Consider the following 17,779-nt stretch of genomic DNA (forward strand, 5'->3'; position numbering starts at 1 on the left):
CGGACTGCAGTTATCCTAAAATTACACCTGATCTCCAGATGGTAGAGAGCAGTTTCTCTTCATAAAATGGCTACTTCAGACAGTGTGTTATACAGCAGGTCTAGCAAAGTAACACTAGACCAAAGGTGTCAACCCAAACACAAAAACAAAGGTGGCAGGCACCCTCCCCAAATGGAAAGAACAAGGAAGCGGCAGGCAGGCAAAAGGGTAGATCGGCTCACCTAGAGATTCTTCACAGCAGGAAAATCCCAGGTGCAAACAAAAAAACACGGGAAAACCCCACAGCGAAGCAAAAAGCAGCGGGGTAAGTGGTGCATGCATAAATGGCCCAAGACTCCAGCAGTAACAGAAGTAATTCCCCAGTTGGGTTGCCAACTGCCAGGGGGTGGCTGGAGATCTCGGAGAATGATAACGGATCTTTTGGTGAGGCATCAGTTTCCCTGGAGAACTTGGCTGCTTTGGAAGACAACCTCTATGGCTTTATACTACGCTGAGCTCCTTCGTTTCCTTTATTAAGTTTGTATACCACCTCTCCCCTTATGGCAGTGATGGCGAACCTATGGCACGGGCGCCAGAGGTGGCACTCGGAGCCCTCTCTGTGGGCATGCACACACAGAGTTCGATATATGGGGGCCCCCACACACACACCTAAGCTGGCCTGGGCCACTGAGCACGGCATGCGTGTACTGTGGTGAGCAGGGAGGACACGGCTGGCGGGCCTGGTGGCTGCTACCCAAGGGGGGGGGGGCGCAGAGGAGGCAGAGATGCTAGAGAGGCACAGAGCGGTGCATGCAAGACTTACTGGAGGCTAGAGCAGGCTGGCCCCTGCTTGAGTGGGTGGGTCGGAGGAAGAGGGAGCCAACCAGTTTTTTTCTAAACTAAAACCTCAGCATACAGGTTAAATTGCTGGGTTGGCACTTTGCGATAAATAAGTGAGGTTTGGGTTGCAATTTGGGCACTCGGTCTCAAAAAGGTTTGCCATCTCTGCCTGATGGGCTCGGGCGGTCAACCTAACCATTACACAATATACAGTCAGTACATAACATTTAAAAATTCCCATTTCCTCCAAGCTTGACCCCCAAGTCTCCAGGAATTTCCCATCCCAGATGTGGCAACCCTACACCTCGTCAAGTCAACTGACCCTGCATTGTACACTGACCCTGGATTACGTTTAAACAAGGAATTGCATCAACTTTGGGGGGCCCAGGTGGACCCCAAACGTGGTTCACTCGTATAAAAGTTACAGAAGCTAAAGCCTTAATATGCATTCATTAAATACGATCCCCAGTTCCAGCCGAGCAAACGTTGTGCGCCTCCAACCAGCGCTGCTCCGCTCAAGAGCCCCGAGATCCCGCTAGTACGGGCATCGCGTTGGGCGGCTCTGAATGCGGAGTAGAAGGCAGTCTGGATCCGGAGTCACGAGTCTGGATCCGGAGTCACCCCACTGGCCCGGCCGCCTCGGCCCCGGGAGCAGCGGGCTGGTCTCCATGGCGACGGCGGCGCCGCGGCGTGGTTGGGCCTAGGGCGGCCGGGCGGTTGGGCCTATAGGGCGGGGCGGCCGCCGCCATGGAGCCTGCGCCTCGGGTGCCTTCGGCGCGGCTGCAGGCCGAGGCGAGCGGTGCGTGGGCCGCGGCAGGGCCGGGGCTGGTGTTCGCGGGCTGCGGCGGGACGGACGTGGCGCTGGCCCAGGCCTTCTGGAACTCGGTCACCCTCCAGCCGCCCCTCGAGTCCTGCCTGGGCCCGCCTCGGGGCTCGCTCACCCCCGGCCACAGGAAGCTCTCCAGCGCCAACGGGCGCCGCCGCTCCCTCTTGGCCGACGGTGAGGGCGGGCAGTGGGCCCCTGAACGTGTGCAGAGCGCCTTCGTGGCCTCCACCGCTTCCGAGGGGCACGAAGGACCGTGCAATGGGCGGCGCTCCATGCCCCTGAGAGAGTGCAGAGGGCCTCTTTCCAATGCCAAAAGCACAAAGCAGGATCTGTTAATAGGTGGCAGTGCCCCTGAGCAAGTGCAGAGCGCCTGTCTCACTGGACTGCAGGGTAACTTCAACCTGCTCGGTCCCCATCATGCCTCAAGCATTAGGCTGGGAAGGACTTTCAAATCGTGGCATTCCCAGACGGGCTTAGTGTTGCCCATCCTAGAAAGATGTCCCCTTTCTGGCAGCAAAAAGAGCTTTGCAAAGATTATTCTATCTATGGCAGGGGTCAGCAACCTTTACCACCCAAAGAGCCATTTGGACCTATTTTCCATGGCCCCGAAGATCGACCGAGCCGGAGAGGTGGCTCCACATCCACCTCCAGTTTGGCCCCTCCACTCACCTTTCCTTCTAGCGCTGCTCTGGAAGGCTGGAGGGACACGCCCACGCTACCCTCCGATCTCCAGGCCATGCAAAGCCGCAGTATAAGGCTGAAAGAGCCGCATGCGGCTCTGGAGCCGCAGGTTGCAGACCCCTGATCTACGGCAACCCTGCCTGGAAGGGCAGGAGTGTGATCCCCGCATTGCAGTGGAGTCTGGGAGAGCGGCTTCATACTGGACCTAGGGAGATGGGGCAGGGGGTGTCTTAGTGGGGACCCTGCACCAAATCTCATGATACCTTCCCCCCCACTTTTCCCGTGTCAACCCTGATCCCACCCCCCTTCAATGTAATCCTCATTTCTTCCTTGTGGGTCCGCTTTGGGACCTTCAGATTGATCCACCTTCCTGTTTTGGGCCAGAACCTTTGGGGAGCCGTTCCACAGCCTTCTCCCGCTCTGGTCTTCCCCACACCCCCATTTTGCAGGAGTCAGCTGGTGTGTTCATGTGGGACACCCTGGAAGCCCCCTTTGAGGAGTCATGGTTGAGCATCTCTTTGGCCTGCAGTCAGTGATACAAAGGACATCTTGCCCCTGGAGAACCCCTGCCAGTCTGAGCAGACAATACTGACCTTGATCAATCCATGATCAGATTTAGTGTAAGGTAGCTTCAGGGTGTTCGTTCGTTCGTTCGTTCATTCATTCGTTTTTATATTTATACCCCCACCCTACCCCCAAAGGGCTCAGGGTGGCTTATAGTGGCATTAAGCCTAAAACAATACATTAAAAATACATTTATATTCCACTCTACCCCAGCCAAAGGCTACGCTCAGGGAGGCTTACACTTAGTCAACATATACAATCACTTAGTCAACATATACAATCACTTAGTCAACATATACAATCAATATGCAATACAATAATCAATACAATCTATAAATCAACACAGTCTGTCAATATTACAATTAACAATGTAAATAATTTAAATCAGAACAATAAATAGTTAACATTTACAAAATATTCAAGCTTAAGCACCTCTCCCTTTTCCGTGTCAATCTTCAACAGTAGATAAAGTTACCCCAATAACTTTAAAATAAATAGGAAATAATAAAACAATAGTTCCCACTAAAACCTTCTAGACCCGCCCACCCACCTCCCTTCTCCAAATGTATCAAGTCAGACCAAAAATGAAAAGGAATATCAGTATCTGGAGGTCTGAACCCCTAATTTCTTGGGCTGGGGGGGGGCTGCCCTGTTCTAATTAAACTGAAAGGGATCCACCTCCAAACTGTGTTGCTTGTTCTCGGATAGGTGGTTATCTCAGGTGGGGTTTGCACACATCTTTAGTAAGGGTTCCAAGCACTCTCATGCCTCATATTTTCTGTATGCAGCTTAAGAGGTGAAGTCTGGGTTCTGGTCCCATGCTGGACAATTTAGCCATGGGTGGTGCAGAATCGCTTCTGGTTAAGGAACAAAAGTGGGAATTGGAAGAAAACACTTCTCCTTTGGGATGTCTTTAAGTGCCTATGATTTTCTTTCTTGTGTTTCTTTGCAGACAGAAGTTCTCTTGCCCAACCTTCATCAACTAGTAGTAAGTATTGGGCTTCCTTTTAGCAAAATACTGATGCAGATTCAGACCCTGGTGAAAACTATTACTGTGGGATTGAAGGCACATTGCCCAGTAAGGACCAGTCTTTGATTACAGCAACATGAAGTGGTAGAGTCCTGAGATAGTAGAACAGACTGGGTTGGTTCAGGCTCTCGGTCAGCCTGGTCATATTTTTAGTATTACCTTTATGTCAAAATCAACTCCTTGCAAGTGGAAGAAGAGTTGTTTTTTATTTCCTGCTTTTACAATCACATTCCCTTCCCCACAAGAGACACCTGGTGAGGTAGGTGGGGTTGATAAAGTTCTGGGAGAACTGACTGGCCCAAGATCAGCCAGCAGGCTTCATGTGGAGGAGTGGGGAATCAAACATGGTTCATCAGATTAGAGTCAGCTGCTCTTAACCACTACACCACACTGGCAGGGCCATCTTAACGCATGGGCATGCTGGGCAGTTTCCTGGGGGCCTCAAATAAAAGGCCCCCCCATACTAATCTATGTATGTTGAGACTTGCTATCAAATAAATAAATACTATAACTGTAACTATTTGTTAGTGGAAAATGCATATTCAGCATGTGTTTTACTAATAATAATGAACAATATTAATGTTCAGTGTATTGTTGAAGGCTTTCATGGCTGGAATCACTAGGATGTTGTGGGTTTTCCAGGTTGTATGGCCGTGTTCCAGTAGCATTTTCTCCTAACCTGTTGCCTTCATCTGTGGCTGCATTCAGTGGTCTGCGCAAACCAAGTTGGTTCTTTCTAGAAGTGCCTCTTCCTGCCCTGTCTTTCAGCCAGCTTTGGATCCATCACCAACTTCATGTACTTAAACTACTTCAGTATATCCTAAGTCTAACTTTTTCAGACATTCAAGACTGCTAGTCTGAACGATTCTTGAATTAGTCAGTAAAATACTTTCTTTTGGTGACTTGTCTTTCTTTTTCTTAAGGAAAGATAGAAGCAGAAACCCAGGGAAATCCTGAAGTGGAGAGTGTGGTCGGAGAGAAAGCACAGTACCTTCAGAAGGTGAGATTTGCTGAGTGGGGGCTTTTATCCCCTACCAAATGAAGTTTTTTCCTGGGTTTTTTATAGCGCTGGGAGGGGGAAGATAATTTCTTCTTCTGAAATCAACTTTAAATATGGCTGCTGATTCCTCTTATTCTCTTTTTTCTCTTTTCAAAGAGGGATCTCACTTTCACTTTTCTTTGTAAAGAAATCAGTGCACCCTTTTGTAACGTCAACCCCCTCCACTGGGATTGTCAGTACCTTGAATGAAGCCCAGTAATTGATGAACAGCCAATGGAGTGACTACCAAACGGGAATGATGATACATATTTCACCCTAGCCTAGCTACACCATTTTGACTAACTAGAGTTTCCAAAGTAACATCAAGGGGCTACCATTACAGTAATCTAGTCTCATTGTTACCATGGCATAGATCAGATTTCCAGATTGAGTCCGTCAAAGTCAGGGGCCGTCTTGAAGGCTCAGCTGAGTTGGAAGAAAGCATTTTTTTGCAGACATATTACTTCTCTTCTTCAGCACTGATGCTGGATCCAGTATACTCCCAAGGCTGAGTCAGCAAGTCCTAGTTGAACCCCATCGAAAGTGGGGAAAGCAGGGTCTCCCAGCCAGCATCCCTTCTGTGTTGTCTAGGTTTAGTTTCAATGTATTCGCTTTCAGCCATTCAACCTCAGCACCTACATATATGAGAAAGAAGCAGCCCTTTCTGTATTGTAGAGAGTTTGCAGAGATCATTGCAAGCTCGGAAATGTAGCCTGCTTTTCAATATCCCTGCCCTAGAATGCTTTCTGTCTGATTATCTGTTTCAGGAAGGGAATGGAGATTATTGAATTGCCTTGTAAATCTAAGAGAGGAGGAGATTCCAGACTTGGAAATATCAATTTGAAAAGAGCAAATGCTTTGACATTTCTACCTCAGTGGTGTTTCTGAATTATAAGGAAGCAAATGCTTGAATTGTATAGATCCAGGAGGCCCCCTTCATATTCTTAGGAGCTCACTCATTCTCCAGAAAAATATTGTGGTAGCCAAGCCGTCACAGTCTAGCGATATGGGTGCTGCAGTTTGGGATACTGGGCTGTACCCTCCCTGTCAATCATAGGAAATGCTAAGACATTGAAACCCAATTTGCAACCCCTGAAAATTTTAATCAGTTACCTCTCAGTTAATCAGTTATCCGATCTTTCAACAAGCATATTACCGAAGACTTTCATGGCGGGAATCAACTGGCTGTTGTGGTTTTTCCGGGCTGTGTGGCTGCAGTCTGGTGGTTTTAGCTCCTAATGTTTTACCCACATCAGTGGCTGGCATCTTCAGAGGCCCATCATGGCAAGATGTGTTTCTCTCCATGGCGTGGTGTGGAGCGATTTGTGCCACAGAGAGAGATGCTCTCCACTGTGCCCAGGAGAGAAATCACTCCACACTGTGCTGTGGAGAGAAGCACAACTTACCCTGACATGTCTCTGAAGATGCCAGCCACAGATGCGGGTGAAATGTTAGGCGCTAAATCCCCTTTAAGCAAGCCATCTTTCCAAAGGTATTTTTGGAACCATGAGGGCAGGAAACTAGGTTCTGTTGTATCTGTTTCTTTTTCAAATAAAAGTTGAGCGTCTAAAGAAGCCGAATTCATGCATTATTAAGTTGATTAATAGGGAAGAAGGAAGTGGGGCTCTCTAGTTAAATCAAGTGAAGCTCTGATACTGTGCTAATTGCCAGTCTATAATTAGAGGGCATTTCCTAAGTTTGGGGAAATTTTAGATTCTTTTTTCTCTTTTATTCAAAATGAAAAGCTTTATGTCTCGTGCCTGGGAAAGGAGCCAGCTTCAAGAAGTCTTTAGGAGGAGCTCAGAAGTGCTGAGGTTTGCAGCTGTTTCTTGCAAGCCAGCACTCTTCCTCACTGCAATTAATAACAGTATAATGGATTTAATCCTGTACCATCCATTAGAGCTATCTCGTGGAAATGAAATTACTGGGAGAAGAGGCCCCTGCTCGCTGGTTATTCTGTGTTAAATAATTCTGCAACAGGGACAAGATCGACCTGGTGCACCTTCTTTCAGAGTCCAGTCAATTCTGCAAGCCTGGTTCGTTTCAGCGAGAAACTCATTTTGCAGGATTCCGTGGTATATTAAGCAAACATACCTCACAGTTCTGACAGAGATATATTGTAATTCCTGCCTTTCCACGTGTGTGTGTGTGTGGACATAAAGTCCCATGAAGTCGCAGCTGACCTATGGCGACCCCAGCAAGAAGCTTTCAAGGCAAGTGAGAAGCAGAGGTGGTTTGCCATTGCCTTCCTTGGTGGTCTCCCATCCAAGTACCGATCTTGCTTAGTTTCTAAGATCCAATAAAATCAGGCTATACTGAGCTACCTTCCCTCTAAGCCTTCTACATGGCACTGTGTAAATTTCTTACACACAGAGAGAGAGAGAGATGTAAACATACGCAATATCTGTATCTTGCAGGCCCTAAGAAAAGCTTGGAAAAGAATAATGAGAAGAGAGAGGTTCTTAATTCCCTGTTGATATCATGTTCCATGTAAGGATGGGAATGTCTCTAGAGCCCATTTTGTTTCTGGCGTATGAAACTTGGTTTTGCTGACACAGCATCACGAGAATAAATCCATTTCCCTTTTTCTTGTGCTTGAGAGTTTTCCAAGCTATTCTTTCCGAGTAACTCCCAGAAATAAAAAAAAAAGGCAAAGGTCTAGCTCATTGTGAGTGTTTCTTCTCTTGAAACCGAACGGGGAGAGCTGTCATGCCAGTATAAATCCCAAGAAGTGCAACTTTATAGGAAGCAGCTGCACTTCAGGATTCCATTTTGCCCAGAGAAATTTTTGTTCTTGCTTTGTAGAGAATTGAGACATCATAGCCAAGCTATCCTTTAAACCCATAGCTGCCGGCACCATTTTAGAGGAGAACGGAGCTGGTTCTAAAACTGCTACACTCTCCTCTAAAAGGGCATCAGCTTCAGCTGGACCCGCAGCTGCCCTAATGTCCAATATGGCTGTCAGGGTGGGTTGCTTGCAAGGCTCGTGTTCAGCTACACTGATGCTCTCCTGACTTGGTTAGAAGACTAGAGGGCTTATAAATAGTTTACTTCAGGTCCACCAACCTTTTTCAGCCCCTGGTGACCTTTGACATTGTGACGCAGTGGTGGGCACAACCACAAAATGGCCGTTGAGGGAGGCACAGCCACACACATATACACACAGACAAAGGAAGCCAACGGACACAGGTGGGTGTGTAGAGTGCCGTCAGCTGAGTTATGGCGGCCCCACTTTTCAGTGCAAGCGAGAAGCAGAGGTGGTTTGCCATCGCCTTCCTCTGCAGCCTTCCCTGATAATCTCCCTTCCAAACTGATGAGGTCTGACAAGAAAAAGCTGTACCATAGAGAACAAAACCAACAACGTGGCGGCAATCTCTGACGAAACCGTGTTATTTTAGTCTGCACAGCCAACCAGCTCTCCAGTGGCCAATCAGAAGCCCTGCTAGGCAGCCCCACTTGACCCCACCCCATTTCTAAAATCACTTCCCAGGCACCAAGAAAGAAGAAGAAGAGTTTGGATGTATATCCCCCCCCTTTCTCTCCTGCAAGGAGACTCAAAGGGGCTTACAATCTCCTTTTCCTTCCCCCCCTGTACAGCAAATACCCTGTGAGGTGGGTGGGGCTGAGAGAGCTCCTTGGAGCTGTGACTAGCCCAAGGTCTCCCAGCTGATATATGTTGGAGTGCACAAGCTAATCTGGTTCACCAGATAAGCCTCCACAGCTCAAGTGGCAGAGCGGGGAATCAAACCCAGTTATTCGGATTAGAATGCACCTACTCTTAACCACTACACCATACTGGCTAAGTATCAGTGAGCACCATGGCACCCGAGGTCACCATGTTAGCAACCCCTGGTTGAAATAAATATGAAATTGATAAATATGGTGCAGTGCCAGAATGTTCAAAACACTACATGTGCATTATTGCGCGTTCCTAACAGCCGCCCTCTATTATTAGGTTCTGAAGCAGAGAGACTTGACCAAGGTCATCGTGTGACTTCCCAGCAAAAGAGGGATTCGAACAGGAGTCTCCCTAATCTACAGCTCCTTGTCTTAGTTGTGTTACACCGGATGTTCTTTAAATGGTGGGCTGGTTGAGCATGAGAACATGGTGGAAAGGGGGGAGGGGTCAGCTGCAGTCACTCTGCCCAGAGATTGACACGTGTGGTAGAGTGAGCAGAGCATGGGCGCATCCCAACTGCTTTATTGGCTGCACGTTTGTGCGAAAGTGTCCCTGCTGCCTTTCCCTGCGCTTCACTGTGGCTCGCTGTTTTTTGCAGGCTAAGCGGAGAAAAGAAATCATCGCTTTGCTGAAGAAACAAAGGGAAGAGAGGATCATGGTGAGATGGAGGGCTCCTATCTTCCTGATGTACACCTTGTCTTGAGGGAGGTCTTCTGACGGGGGGTGAGAGGTGCCACAGATCACAAGAACTGGACCCTACCTGGTGTTACAGACGGGGTCAGGAAAGTACATCTTTCTCCCCTATGGATAAGCCCATCAGCTGAGATCATCATCCGAGATGTGTACAAGTTGGGTAGGGGGCTGTACCTGATGCGTCTCCCCCAATTAGGGCCGTCCACCTGGCACCTGTTTTTCCAATGCCAGGTGACAGTGCTCCCAGTCTGCTGTCTTTAAGTGTCTATTTATTTATTTATTTAAACCTTCCTTTCTCCCCATAATGGCTAACATCCTTTTCCTTTCCTCCATTTCATCCTCACAACCACCCTGTGGTTAGGCTGTGAGAGAGCAACTGGCCCATGGTCACTCAGTGAGTTTCCGTGGCAGAGTGGAGATTCGAACCTGGGTCACCCACATCCTGGTCTGTCACTCTAACTACCCCTTCCAACCAACTATGCTGCAGGGGGGTGGGGGGAGCTTTTTGTGTTCATTTTTATTCAGTTTTCTTTTACTGGCTGCATTGTTTTTATTCCAACTTGCTATCCTGTTTCCAGTTTATTCCTGTAGCTGTTCAAGACACTTGACAATAGTCCTACATTTCTAGAAAGGCAGTCGAGTAGGGTTTAAAATGCATAGACGCAGGAGGCAAAACCACATTCCTTGGATCCCAGCACAGTGTTGGTGGGGTCGAGCAAAAGAGGTCAGCTTGGAAGCCGCAGACAAGACAAGACTCTGCAGTGTGAGGGTGCTACATTTGAGGCCAGGGACACTTTAGAGGCCCACAACACGTTCAGCTCCTTGAGGAGCATTAGATTTGGAAAGCTGATCCCCTGAAGGTCTTGTGTGCCTCTGAGGTTCTCCTGGCCTAGAACCTAGCTCTTCTCCTGCAGGCTGTTCTCCCTGGGTGCATGCAAGTTCTTAAAGCAGCCTATTCCTTTATTTCTCAGAAAGAAGCGATTTCTCGTCCACACAGACCAAAGACCAAAACGGAAGAAAGGTAATGGGTCTCACCCCTCTGGCAGCTTTATTCCTTGTTTCAACCCTCATGTAAGCTTAGCTTTCTGGAGTTTCCTTGCACGTGGATCACTGTGGTGCATTCCAGACTGCTGGAAGTTAAAGATGGAATGGCCAGAGGTTTGGGTTTGGGTGAGCTGCATTTACTGTTGTGTTTACTGTGACCAGATCGGGGAAGGGGGAGAACATTGTCATCCTGGGGAGAAAAATGAAACAAGCCACATTAACTTCTAGGAAGTTTCAACCCTAGAGCTCCTGGTTCTTCCTAGAGCTACCTGGAAGTGAGAGCTCTAGGAATCTCTGGAAATTCTATAGTAAGAAGTTTTGATTTTACGGTAAAATTTCCAGCAATTCATAGAGCTTCCACTGCAGTCCCCGTGTCAATAATTTCAGTAAGCTAGTTCACAGTTTCACATTCTGGGTGAACGGAGAGGGGCGGCCATGTCTGTGGCTTGCTGCCAACCACGAGGGGTCAGAGTTGGCCTCCAACCCAACTTGTGAGTTTGGAGCAGTTTCCTGTCTGACTGGCAAGTGCAGCCTCTGGAGTGAAGCACACACCCTGTTCTTTTTCTTTCTTCCTTTTTTTTGTGCGATGGTGCATCTGTAAAAACATCCTGTCTTGGCTGATATGGGACAAGTAGCAAAGATTATTCTGATCGGCAGCCTGGGCAACAGCCTAAACTGAAGGTCTCGCTGCTGTTAATTTCAAACACTAGCAAAACAGGGCGATATCGGCACTCTGTATCTGTCGAACATCAACGGTGGTGTCTTCGTTTCTCTTGTGAATAGTTTTCTGTAGAACACAAAACACAGCTTGACGCTTATCATCCTGATCTTGCAGCAAAAACATCGGCTCTTGTTTTTAAGAGGTGCAAGAGAGTCGACAGCTTTTTAGCAAAAGGAAACACTTTCATTATTTGTTCCTGTGCTGCAGATGTGGTAAAACAGGTACACAAATTCTTAGCAGTTGGGCGTCCAATGTCTGTCAGTAGGCTTTAAATTCCTTACCTTTCCTTTACTTTCTGAAAATGCTGACCTGATATCTCACTCTCCCTTAACTCAGCAATTTCTTCTCTTTTTTAATGTGTTAATTGACAGCATTTTTCTTAGCCGTGACAACTTATGACCCACGAGGAAGCAGAAGTCTGACCTAGCTTGCTACATTATTAAAAGCCGTTTTTAAAATGTTGGCATAAATTCCGCTCTCCGTTAGCATATGGAAATTTCTAGGCACGTCTATTTATGCACAATCGCTTGAAGGCTCCCCCTTGGGCAACCTGATCCATGTCAGTGGGATGGTTGTAGATTTCCCCCCTCTTTGTGATTTCCTGCTTCTGAGAAGCCCTGTGACAGAATTCTAGTTTCCATTCAGGTGATTTGCCCCAGGTGTGATGATATTGGGAAGTGGGGCGGGAGGGCTCTTTCCTGTTTCCCTAGCACATCCTCCATCTCAGTATTTAAAACCAGATGGGGGTCAAGAGATCTATTCCTTAGCAAAGTAGCAATTTCCCAGATGAGGGGCTGGGAACACATTGTGAAATTCTCGTCAGTGTGTCCAGCCTGCTTGTGGAAGAAGAGTCTAGCCAGGATACCAGCCATTGGTGCCAAAATGAAAAGATAACTCCAGGGGTACATCCTCTTCATTTTCATGGAGATTTGGGGGTGGGGCCTGGGGAGGGGAGGGACCTTAGAAGAAGAAGAAGAGTTTGGTTTTGTATCCCCCTCTTTCCCATAAGGAGACTCAAAGCGGCTGACAATCTCCCCCCCCCCCCCCCCCCGCAAACACCCTGTGAGGTGGGTGGGTATGAAAGAGCTCCAAAGAACTGTGACTAGCCCAAGACATATGTTGGAGTGCACAAGCTAATCTGGTTCACCAGATCAGCCTCCACAGTTCAAGTGGCAGAGTGGGGAATCAAACCCGGTTCTCTAGATTAGAGTGCACCTGCTCTTAACTATTACCCCATGCTGGCTCTCTTAGCAGGGTAGAATACCACAGAGTCCACCCTTCAAATCAGTCATTTTTTTCCTTGGGAACCAATCTCTCTCATCTGGAGATCAGGTATGATTTTGGGAGGTCTCCACCCCCCACCCCCACACCTGGAAGTTGGCAACCTAAACGGGGTGAGGTTTAGTAATTGCCTTGATTTTTCCTGCCCCTGTTCGTTAGCAAACACACACACACCCCAAACACTACATGTGTTTTTTGGAGGGAGGAGTTAAATCAGAAATTTAATATTGTTATAACAATCTATGTATCAGGATCTCTGAATTGCCAGCTTTTTTTTAAAAAGGAAGTTTCTAGTCCCTTTCATGTCAAGGGGGACCTGGATTTTGTCTTCCATGACCATGTTTTTTTATGACCCATGTGCTGGTGGCGCCGTCCTCTTTGTCTCTTCTTGTCTGGCTGGCTGGCAGGTCATGCCCCATCCCTAGGCTAAATATAGCAAAGACTGAACAGTTCATTTCCTGCCAAGCTCTTCCCCTTCCCTGCGCCACCCATGGAAATGGCCTTCAGCTCCACGGGGCTCGAACTCAGCAGTAAGGAACCCAGCAGGATCGCGTTCTCCGTGACTTCAGGCCACAGAATGATGACTTCCTTCCCAGCAATATGGATTGGGGCCGTGACATGCTGTGTGTTCAGAGTGTTGGTCACCTGTGGGCCTGTTTGTACAAAAATTCCCTAGCTCTAATTATCTGTCTTGCGTGACCACTGAGCTCTTTCAGATCTGTACAATATTCTGCCGCCCCGAATCTCTGGCAGGTGTGTCTCAACTGTGACCCTCCAGATGTTCATGGACTATGATTCCCATCAGCCCCACTCAGTACGGTCAATTGGTGAAGCATATGGGAATCATAGCCCATGAACATCTGGTGGGGGCACAGTTTGAACATTCCTGTGCAAGTCTTTCTAGAATCCCTGGTTTCCCCGCCCCACCCCCCTGGTATTCAAAGGATTCATTTTTGGGGGCTGTTTTATTTTTTGGGAAATAGCAGCTCTCTTGTGATCACATCCAGTTTTGTTCTGAATTACAGGACCAAACTACGTGTTTGAGGCTTTTAATGAGTTGGGTCTGATTTTTAAAAAAAATTAAGGAGAACTTAAATGGACTCAGGACGTTCTCTCCCCCCCCCCCCCCCTTGTAGGAAGGGCTCCTGCCTGCCCCCTCCCCAAGCCATTTACTCACACAGAAGTAATGCTGGGGGGCGGGGAGTTATTTCTCAGTTTTTTATTGCTCTCTGGGTGAAATATTCTGCACCTGTGGTGCTGATGGAAAGCACCATCAAATAGCAGTCGACATAGGCCCTTTCTGCACATGCAGAATAATGCACTTTATTTGTATTTATTTATTTATTTATTTGGACTTTTTAGACTGCCCTCCCCCAAAGGGCTCAGGGTGGTGAACAATAATAATAAGCAATAAAAACTCAGTTTAAAATACAATATAATATAAAACACCTGATCCAGACGGCAACAGTTCCCTTCACCATGCCCACGGGAGGCCTAGATGTTATATGTGATCTACCAATCAACATGGCTGGCAAAATGCCCCTGCTTTTATTGGCTCGTGCGGAAAGGGCCTTGGAGAAGCCGTGCTCTCCAGACCTCAGTCTCCCTTCAGGAGTATGGGGTAACCTCACTGGGCCACAGGGGTGTTGCAAGTATTGCTGGAATAAGGAATACACTCTGAACACTGAAAGCACTCTAAATATGTGCAACGTTAGTATTTATAATCACAGTCTGTTTCCTGGTTGATCATACCAAAATCAGTGGGGTTAAGTGGGGGGGGGGGGGGCTTCACAGCCACTGGATTTGTACCTTAAATTTGTTTCCTCTTCTCTTTCAGCAAGTTAAAGATATCAGAATCCGACTTGGAAGATCAAGAAAGTGTCAGAGCATTAATTTGAACAATTGCGTCCAAGTGGGCAGCTTGAAGAGAAAACCATTTGCCCCTTCCCCTCAGAAATCCTGGTCAAGTTACACTTTAGCTCTTAAGGTATACAGGCCTTGTGAATTCCGTGCCAAACTCTTACCCTCAACAGCGAGAATTGACAGTGCTCTAGCAGAAGCTAATGGCTGCTTCGATTCAGATGACAGGTTTCTTGGTCCCTGGAGTCAAATAAGTAATAGTAGGAAAGTGTGTAGTAATACAATTAAACTCCTTTTTGAAATACAAAACTTAATTGTTCACATCGATTTGTGGTGTTACGGGTGGTATTTGGAGAAAAGACTAGCAGGGATTCCAGAAGCAGTGTTCCTCTCTGGCCAAAATAGTGAACAGGGCCAAACTGGTTAGAGTGTTTGACTGGTAGACACAAGTTTGAATCCCCACTCTGCCATGGAAGTTTGCTGAGTTGATCTTGGGTTGATCACACATGCTCAGTTGATGTAAGCCTGTCTCACACAGTTGTTGCTAGGGTGAAATGGAGCACAATGTAAGCTGCTTTGGTTCCCCGTTGGAAAGAAAGACAGGGTTCAAATGAAGTAAAATAATAAATAAAATAATAATGAAGCAGTAAAACTGTGAAGACTCTGGGTCAAATCAGTATGCCGCCGTGAGGCTCTCTGGGTGACCTTTGACCTGCTACTGTCTCTCAATCTGGTCTGGCCTTGATAGACCAAGGGTCTAATTCCATGTGGCAGACTCATGTGTTCAAATAATGGGTCTTTAAGAAACCGTCTTTCCACCAGATCAGGAAAATACCCTTCCATTCAATCGTATAAAAGCAGGCATTCTTCTAAGAGCAGACTTTCACTCATTGCTGTTTCTGACAAGCCTTGTGAGTTTTCCTGAACTATATTTTTCAGCACTACAATTCTTCTAATTGTGTGTACCGTTTGTTTTTGACATCAACGTTTTGAGCAGAATTTGCAAACGCTTAGTGCACACCCTTGATTTCAGAAGCCAGGAAATGATATTGAGAGTTCGGAGGAGGGTTTTAAAAGCATTGCCTCCAACTATGTCCTTTTTAAATTGTGGGCAGGGGGGATTATGGATCATACAGATATGCAGACATTCCATTAAACTGAAGGAGAGAACTTAACTGTCCATCAAATTCAAGGAATTCTGCATTATACATACGTATGATTCTTCCCTTCTAGCGATCCATCATGGCTAATTCACCAGTAAGCCACAGAGGCTGAGCGCATACCTTGCGGGGACCACTTGCAAGATTACAGTTCTTTGTCTCTCTGTTGTCAAAAGGGCCGGGCGATCGATTAGTTAAAAGGAAGAATGTCATAAGTTTCTTCCCTCTGATGCCAAAGCTTCTGTTCTATTAAAAAGATCTATTACGAGGTTTACGTTAATGCTAGACTTTAAACATTTTCTGTGTCACACTTTATAAAAAAAAAATCCAGTCTGCCTTGCAACGCCCACTGCCAATTTCCTGTCAAAATCAGCAAAAGTTTTAATTAACATTTTAGCTTGTCAGCTTCTCCAGCATGAACTGTGATTTTTTTTTTCCACATGGAGCTGTGATTGGGGGAGTGGCAGTCTGTACCCGGCTCATAACTCAGGGTGCTGCCTGGAAAATTGCTGACGCTTCTTGCACGGTGGTATTTTAATGTTAGCTCTTTGGAGCCATTAGAGAGCAGCCATCCAAGCAACCCTTCATGCATGAAGAGGTGCTCAGAAGATGGAGCATCCATCTTCTTTGCTGCATCAATATTACTAAGAGCAAACGCTCATCACTCACTGATGGGAGAAAAAAGTTGTTTGCAGCAGGATCGGTCCAAAGGGAAAATCCCAAAATGAGGACCAGATATGTCTTATGCCTGGAATTAGGACCAGCCCAGAACGTCCAGAAACACATTCCAAGCCCTGATGAGCGGAAGCTCGCTGGAAAGCCAGGAAGCAGATGAAGTCCGTCTTCCCAACTCTCAGGAAGGAAGCAGGAGAAATGCAAAGTCAGCATTCCGCTTCTGGAAATATTGACCAAATATTGAATACAGCCCATCTGCTGCAACCAAAGGAACAGGAACCTTCTGGGCATCTTAAATCCTAACATTTATTCCAGCACAAGCACACCTGAATGCACGAAGCTACCTTATACAAAATATTGACCAAGGAAAGATTTTCTGCCCCATGCATTTCTGTGTGCCAAAGTCAACAAAAGGTAGCCCAGGAGACTTTCATGTGAGCCCAGAAAGCATGGGTCCATCTTGGCAGCAAGAACCATCGCGCAGCGGAAGAGCCAAGTGTGCAGAAAGCTGGCTCTGGTGTGGAGATAATGTCTACGTGCACACAAGGACACATGAAGCTGTAGCATCTCAGGCGGGCACATATCACTGACTGCCTGGTCCTTGTCACTGGAGAAGAACCTTAAATGGCCTGCCTCCAGCACGCTAACAACAGCTTTGCAAAGAAGGCCAGTCTGTCAGGCTTAGTCCTGGGAATTGGGTCCCCTTTGGACCTCAGCAGAGAACTCTTTTTTCCCTGGAAAATATTTTAGGTCTATCAAGTGCGGGGAAGAAGCTATGCCCATCTGCTGCAACCAAAGGAACAGGAACCTTCTGGGCATCTTAAATCCTAACATTTATTCCAGCACAAACACACCTGAATGCATGAAGCTACCTTATACAAAATCAGACTATTGGCCCATCAAGGCCAGTATGGTCTTCTCTGATTGGCAACGGCTCTCCAGGTAACATCACCTGTCCCGTGATTCCTTTGACTGGAGACACCAGGGACTGAACTTGGGACCTTCTGCTGAAGGAAAAGGTTGAAATCACAGGCCTGAGTGAACTCAAGTGAGCAAAAATGTAGTTTTCTGGGGTGCTGTGTGGTTTCCGGGCTGTATGGCCATGTTCTGGCAGCATTCTCTCCTGACACTTCGCCTGCATCTGTGGCTGGCATCTTCAGAGGATCTGAGAGAATGCTGCCAGAACACGGCCATACAGCCTGGAAACCACACAGCACCCCAGTGATTCCGGCCGTGAAAGCCTTCGACAATGTAGTTTTCGTTCTATAGCACCTTCTATTTTAGCGGAAGTCAGCGTATTCAGTAAACGTAGAGATTGCCACATATTGTAAGAACATGCCGGGCTTATATAATTGCTGACGATTTCTTCCATTGCTCTCCGTCCAGGGTTATTTCTAAACCAAGCCTGGCTGACCCTAACTCATACAAGTTCCCTCTTTCTGTGCTGAGTGGGAGAGTTAAAATGAAGGAAGCTGACCTTTCCCCAGTATTAGCATCAGCAGAGCTGTCCTGTTTGTAACGGTCTATTTAAAAAATCCTTTGCATTAGTGTTGATGTTGAAGATAAAATGGTCTCTTGCCCATGCGGTGAGATACTTACTCTTTTCCTTGTGCCCAATGAAAAATTATTTTTAATGATCCTCTCTGTGTACCTTTTTGGGTCCAAATTCCCAGCCGGCAAACCCAGTGCTTCAGCGCATGTCAAGTA

At 47.1% G+C, this 17,779-nt stretch overlaps 1 protein-coding gene across 1 annotated transcript; it reads left to right on the forward strand.

The window, feature by feature from the left end:
* Window positions 1-1,462: 1,462 nt before the first annotated feature.
* On the forward strand, window positions 1,463-14,546 carry HOATZ (HOATZ cilia and flagella associated protein). Its single transcript, XM_048513102.1, has 6 exons — window positions 1,463-1,819; window positions 3,843-3,878; window positions 4,844-4,920; window positions 9,237-9,296; window positions 10,303-10,352; window positions 14,215-14,546. The coding sequence occupies exons 1-6, from the start codon at window positions 1,567-1,569 to the stop codon at window positions 14,273-14,275; spliced, it is 537 nt and encodes a 178-aa protein (XP_048369059.1). The 5' UTR covers window positions 1,463-1,566; the 3' UTR covers window positions 14,276-14,546.
* Window positions 14,547-17,779: the final 3,233 nt, after the last annotated feature.

Source organism: Sphaerodactylus townsendi, linkage group LG12 (assembly GCF_021028975.2).
Source record: "Sphaerodactylus townsendi isolate TG3544 linkage group LG12, MPM_Stown_v2.3, whole genome shotgun sequence".
NCBI lineage: Eukaryota > Metazoa > Chordata > Lepidosauria > Squamata > Sphaerodactylidae > Sphaerodactylus > Sphaerodactylus townsendi.